General features: G+C 42.1%; 1 protein-coding gene across 1 annotated transcript in view; it reads left to right on the top strand.

The window, feature by feature from the left end:
• The window catches only part of ABCC11 (ATP binding cassette subfamily C member 11), an 84132-nt gene that overhangs the window by 20261 nt on the left and 56710 nt on the right, over window positions 1–7161 (top strand). The window contains exons 4-5 of the mRNA XM_007947836.1: window positions 1620–1767; window positions 4566–4799. Of these exons, the coding sequence (XP_007946027.1) occupies window positions 1620–1767; window positions 4566–4799 (382 nt within the window). The remainder of the gene's footprint in view (window positions 1–1619; window positions 1768–4565; window positions 4800–7161) is intronic.

The following is a 7161-nucleotide window of genomic DNA, read 5'->3' as shown; positions in this document are numbered from 1 at the left end:
CAGAAGGCTGGCGGTTCAAACCCACCAGCCACTCCTTGGAAGGAAGGTTGGGCAATCCTACTTCCGTAGTGATACTGCCTCAGAAACCCAAGGAGGTGTCGGTATGAGTCGGGGCCGACTCTATGGCAAATAACAACAACATATATCATTAGAAGAAAAAAATTGGTGCTCCTATTTTGTTGGTATAGGAGCTTTGGTAGCTTAGTGCCGAAGGCATTTGACTGCCAACCAGAAGGCTGGCGGTTCAAACCCATCAGTCACTCCTCAAAAGGAACACTGGGCAATCTACTTCTGTAGAGATACTGCCTTGAAAACCTAAGGAGGGGTCCCTATGAGTCAGGACCAACTTGATGGCAGTGAGTTAGTAGATTCTGTTGGTATAAGTCAAATATCCAAGGTATCTTTAGTGTGGACTGTCAAAATAAGAACATACTTTTAACTGGGCTATCCCAAACTGACAAATTCTTTTCAGAACTTTTAAATAATAGATATTGGGGAAGCTGACTTTTTAAATCAAAGTTTGGGATTCTGTAAATCTTAATTTGCATATAACAAGGAAAAGTGACATTATGTAAAGCCCTGGACTATTTCCTGCACTAACTATTTTTGGGGGTAACAAAACAGTTGATGAGGAAAAGTTCTTTTTTAATAGAAAAATTCTAACTACTAAATATGGAAGGAATGACAGAATTGGAAAATTCACCATTTTTTCCAGTCTAATGGAAGTGAATCTAGGCAATGGTCAATGATGGAGAAGTTGACAATGAATGGATCAAGCTGATCCACCTTAACCACTGGTCAATCTTAACATTACTAAAAAGGAGGGCAACAGCTCTTTTGTGTCTTCTGATATGATGCAATGGGTAGTACTCTATATCACCTATTAAATATTTCTGCCAAATATCTTGAATTCTGAAGTTCACTAAGCCTCTATTCTTAACCACCTGTTCAATAGGAAATACAGATGATGAAAGACCATGTTAGACAACACGACAGGGATTCAATCAGTCAAATTCAGAGTATGGGAAATTCTACCAGATAAATAACTCAACTTCTTAAGCAAATAAATAGCATAAATATGCACAAGAGGGGAAACTATCACAGGTTAAAATGAGACTTAAGAGGCATATGAGATTGATCCTTTAATTGCAGTGTGTGAACTTTCTTTGAGTCTTAATTCAAATAAACTCACTGCAAAAACATACTTTTGAAATCATTAAAGAAAATCGAATACAAACCAGGTATTAAATGCCACTTAAGGAATTATTGTTACTGTGGTAACAAGAGTTTTTTTTTTTTTAAAAAAGCCTTATATGGAAGAGATGAATAATGAAGCATTTATAGATCAAATGATATGATCCTTTGAAATTTGCTTTAAACACTTCAGCAAAAAGCAATAACAACAATAATACAACCTTGAAGGGTAGGAGAGATGAAACAAAAATGTTGGTAATACTGAAGCTGGGTGATGGGTACATAGGGGATTCCCCATGCTGTTCTCTCTATGTTTGTTATGTTTGAAAACTTTGGTAACAAAGCTATTAGAATAGCAAGTCCTAGAACATCTGGATAGCATATGCAGAGAGATTTCACTTGGCACTCTTTTCTTCTTTTTTAAGGCTTCGTCTCCTTTGGGAAGAAGAAGTCTCAAGACATGGGATTGAAAAAGCTTCAGTACTTCGAGTAATGCTGAGGTTCCAAAGAACAAGGGCTATAATGGATGTGTTTGCAAGCTTCCTCTTCTGTGTGGCGAGTGTATTAGGGCCAGTAAGTGGCAGACTCGGTGAAATTTGGGGGATTCCAGGGTTTGGAGATTACAACAGAACTGGTGGCATGTTTAAGTCTGTGTCAGGATTTGGGGACGTCTCTCAGCTGCTATCCAAGTAAGAGCTTCTGAGGACTTAATGCACAATAATTAGGAGTGTGGGCTCAGTAGCCACTGCTTGGGTTTCAAAATTTGGCTCTGTCAGTAAATTATGGGTGACTTTGGACAATTTAATTATCCTCTCTGTGCCTCAGCTTCCTCAAGGAACTTCATGGACACTATGAGGGGTAGAGCTCATGGAAACCCTCATGTATAAAATGGAAATAACAACTTCATCTTCCTCATTTTTTTTTTTTTTTTACCAGTTACAATTGAGTCGGTTCTGACTCATGGCAACTTCATGTTTGTCAGAGAAGAACTGTGCTGCATAATGACTAATTTTTCAGAAGTAGATCACCTGGACTTTATTCTAAGGTGCCTCTGGGTGGACTCAAAACTCTGACCTTTCAGTTAGCAGCCAATTAGTTGCATTAACTGCTTGAACCACCCAGGGACTCCTATTTACCTTATATGTTGTTATTGTTGTTAGGTGCCATCAAGTTGGCTCCGACTCACGTACAACAGAACAAAACACTGCCTGGTCCTGTGCCAGCCTCACAATCCTTGCTATACCTGAGACCACCACTGCAGCCATTGTGTCAGTCCATCTCGTTGACTGACCCTCTTTCACTGACCCTCCACTTTACCAAGCATGATATCTTTCTCCAGGAAATGGTCCCATCCAACAACATGACCGAAGTAAATGAGACGAAGTCTGGCCATACTAGCTTCCAAGGAGCATTCTGGCTGCACTTCTTCCAGGAAATATTTGTTAGTTCTTCTGGCAGTCCCATGGTACTTTCATATTCTTCACCACACCACAACTCAAAAGCATCAACTCTTCTTTGGCTGTCCTTATTCATTGTCCAGCTTTCACATGCATATGAGGTGACTGAAAATATCATGGCTTGGGTTAGGCACACCTTAGTCTTCACAGAGACATCTTTGCTCTTCAGCACTTAAAGAGAGGTTTTTTGCAGCAGATTTGTCCAGTGCAATACATTGTCTGATTTCTTGACTGCTGCTTCCATGGATGTTGATTGTGGATCCAAGTAATATGAAATCTTTGACAACTTCACTCTTTTCTCCATTTATTGTGATACTGCTTATTGGTCCAGTTGTGAAGATGTTAGTTTCCTTTATGCTGAAATGGAATCCATACTGCAGACTGTAGCCTTTAATCTTCATCAGTAAATGCTTCAAGTCATCTTCACTTTCAGTAAGCAGGGTTGTGTCATCTGCTTACTACAGGTTGTTAGTGAGTCTTCCTCCAATCCTGATGCCATATTCTTCTTCATATGGTCCAGCTTCTCGGACCATTTGCTCAGCATACAGATTGAGTAAGTGTCGGGGCTCAGATTTGGGCCAACTAAACTTCCATATGCAAGCTGGATTCAGAAGGGGATGTGGAGCGAGGGATATTATAGTTGATGTCAGATGGATCTTGGCTCAAAGCAAAGAATATAAAAAAAAATGTTTACTTGGGTTTTATTGACTATGCAAAGGCATTTGATTGTGTGGATCATAACAAATTGTGGATAACATTGAGAAGTATGGGAATTTCAGAACACTTAATTGTGCTCATGAGGAACCTGTACATAGACCAGGAGGCTGTCCTTCAAACAGAACAAGGAGATACTGCATGGTTTAAAATCAGGAAGGGAGTGTGTCAGGGTTGTATTCTTTCACCATACTTTTTTGATCTGTATGCTGAGCAAATAATCCAAGAAGCTGGACTACATGAAGAAGAACATGGCATCAGGATTGGAGGAAGAATCATTAACAACCTGTGATATGCTGATGACACAACTTTCCCTGCTGAAAGTGAAGATGACTTGGAACACTTTCTGATAAAGATTAAAGACTACAGTCTGCAGTATGGATTACACCTCAATATAAAGAAAATAAAATCCTCACAACTGGACCAAAAAGCCGCATCACGATAGATGGAAAAAAGATTGAAGTTGTCAAAGACTTCATATTACTTGGTTCTACAATCAATGTAAATGAAAGCAGCAGTCAAGACATCCAAAGATGTATTGTATTGGGCAAATCTGCTGCTAAAGACCTCTTTAAAATGCTGAAGAGCAAAGATATCTCCTTGAAGACTAAGATGCACCTAACCCACACCATGGTATTTTAATATGCAGGTGAGAGCTGGACAATGAAAAAGGAAGACTAAAGAAGAGTTGATGCTTTTGAGTTGTGATGTTGGTGAAGAATGCTGAAAGTACTGTGGACTGCTAAAAGAACTAACAAATCTGTCCTGGAAGAAGTGCAGCCAGAATGCTCCCTGGGAGCGAGAATGGCCAGACTTCGTCTCACCTACTTTGGTCAAGTTGTCAGAAAGGACCATTTTCTAGAGAAGGATGTCATGCTTGGTAAAGTCAACAAAAGAGGGGAAGGCCCGCAACAAGATGGATTGACATGGTGGCTGCAGCAATGGGCTCAGGTGTAGTAGGGACCGTGAGTCTGGCACAGGACTGGGCGGTGATTCGTTCTGTTGTACATAAGGTTGCTATGAGTCAGAGATGACTCGATGGCACATGACAACAAAACAAATTTCCACATCTCCTCCATGTCCTTGAGGGATCCTGACATTAATTAGTTCAAGGATCTCACACACAGCTCCTCTGTGTTGCTTGTTGACTCAAAGAAAGATTGAAAAGTCTGAATGGTGTAAACTCCATTTTCCTTTCAGGTGCTGATTATACCAAAGATTCTGGAATATTCTGAGGAGCCGACAGGGAATGTTGCCTATGGAGTGGGGCTCTGCTTTGCCCTTTTTCTCATCGAGAGCTTGAAGTCTGTGATTCTGTGCTTATGTTGGGTCATCAACCAGCACTCAGGCATAAGGTTTCGCACAGCTGTTTCCTTGCTTGCCTTTGAGAAGCTGATTCAATTTAAGTCTCTGACACACATCTCCACAGGGGAGGTAAGTGAATGGAATTGCATATTACAGGCCATACTTCTCTACCCCTCCTCTAGACATCACTGCTCTAGGGGGCAAGGGAGGAAGAAAAGGGGGCTATGAAAGGAAGAGAAAAGAGAAAGATATTAATTTCCAGGGTATAAATATGGCATGGGATCAGAAGTCCTCTAATTTCATGAAGAGGGGAGGAGAATCAATCAACATCAGCCCAAACCTGATTCCTATGTGGTAGAGGCCAGAAATGTCTCCATTTTCCAGGCTTTCAGCCAATTCTAACACTAGCTATTACTCCCATGGCACTCCCTACTTCTCTCCTGGGTTTGACAGTTCATTGTAATGACCACACAGAATGCACAGACCACACTCATGATTATGGGGTTTACAAGGAAAGTAACAGATTACAATTCAGGACCAGGATCAACTTGGAGGTAACAAGAATAACTCAGAATACCGTTTTCAATCAAAGCAGCTTCTTTGTCTGTGCCCACTGGCAGATCTCTGCCACTGGGTCCTGCTTGGGCATGACCTCTTACTCTCTGCCTAAGCCCTCACTCTGAGACTGGGCCCTGGATCTCAGACCCTGCCCTGTTCTGGCAAGGGTTACAGCTCTTTCTTTAGCTCTGTCAATAAGTGCCTGGAGGCACCCCACTCCAGAACAGGCCTCCTTCCCAAAGCTGTGCAGGTCTCTCTTGCTCCCTGAGCACAGGGGCTCCCTCACTCGCTGGGATTGTCTTGTGCCAGTCTTCTAGTTCTACATTTGGTGGCCTTTGCTGGGCTTGCCGCTGCTTCCTGCCATTTCACAATATCTCCTGAGTCTAGGAGGTTTTCAGCACCAGGACCTTGAGTCCAAAGGACATGCTCTGCTCTTGGCTCTTTTTTTTTTTTGATGTTAGTGAGGTTCCCCCACCCAAACCTCTAGAATTGGCTCGCTTTAAACCTAGTGGAATGGCAAAAATGACCAATCTGCTGCAAGGGTTCTATGTACATTTTTTTGTATTAGCAGGCTGTCCAATCCCCTTGGTGGGCCACAAATACTTTACTTGCATAGCCCCACTCAATCACTTTGTAGTGGTTACATGACCATGGCTGGAAGGGCCATATAATAGTAATTCACTGCACCACATAGGTTGAGTGTTGCTAATTACCAACAATCCCCTCTGGGGTCTTGCCTGAGTTTCCTAGTGCTGCTCTAACACAAAGTGGATGATTTTAAAGAACAGAAATTAATTTTCTTACAGTTCGGGAGGCTACAAGTCCAAATCAAGGTCTTGGCCGTGTTGAGTAGTTTCTTGTAGGTAGTCATTCCTTGGTTCCTTGGCTTGTAGATGATTCTCACATGTGTCTGTCCCCCTTCCACTGTCCTCTGTGCTTCCTTGCTTCTCTGCTTAATCTACTCCTTTTGTATCTCAAAAGTGATTGGCTTGAACACACTCTACAGTGATACAAACTCATTAACAGAACAAAGAAAAGTCTATTCCCAAGCAAGATTGCACTAACAAGTATGTTGTTGTTGTTGTTGTTATGTGCCGTCGAGTCGGCCCCGACTCATAGCGACCCCTCCTTGGGTTTCCGAGGCAGTATCACTACGGAAGTAGGATTGCCCAACCTTCCTTCCGAGGAGTGGCTGGTGGGTTTGAACCGCCAGCCGTCTGGTTAGCAGGCAAGTGTCTTAGCCACTATGCTACCAGAGCTCCCACTAACAAGTATAGAGATTAGGATTTACAACACATACTTTAGGGGGGACACTGTTCAATCCATTACAGCTTTCTCTCTTCCAGGCTGGGCTAACCTGCAGTGCTCAACGTGCCAGGCATGTCCATTTACTTGGGACTTTTAAAATCCATTCATTCTTCAAGGTTCATGTTTATTATAAAAATACATTTATAGTCACATGCAAATTGCCCACAGATAATATACTGTACCTTTCTCATGTATCTTTATGTAAATGGTCTTTTACATAGTGTTCTGCAACTTGACCTCACAAGTAGAAAATACAAAATATAGTTTCTTGGGTGAGTTTTGATAGGATGGCCAGGAAAGAAGAATGGAGAAGGATGGCCTCGCAGGTGAGTGGAGCCATGGAGGCCACACTCAAAATTGTCTCTATGTGAAGATGTCAAAGAGGCTGGCCAACTACAATGAATAAGTGATGTTAGGGAAGTAGAAGAGGCAAGGCAGAGTCCACTTATTGAGGAGTGCAGGAAAAGGGGACACACTTTGATGTGATATGCGGTACAGTATAGGAGCTCTGGTAGCATGAGGCACTTGACTGCTAACCAGAAGGCTGGTGGTTTGAACTCCTCAGAAGGAAGGTTGGGCAATCTACTTCCGTAGTGCTACCACCTCAGAAACCCAAGGAGGGGTC

This window comes from Orycteropus afer, unplaced genomic scaffold (assembly GCF_000298275.1).
Source record: "Orycteropus afer afer isolate SDZICR_OR568_19922 unplaced genomic scaffold, OryAfe1.0 scaffold00009, whole genome shotgun sequence".
NCBI lineage: Eukaryota > Metazoa > Chordata > Mammalia > Tubulidentata > Orycteropodidae > Orycteropus > Orycteropus afer.
The sequence above is the reverse complement of the archived record's forward strand: the minus strand, read 5'-3'. Positions and strand labels throughout refer to the sequence as shown.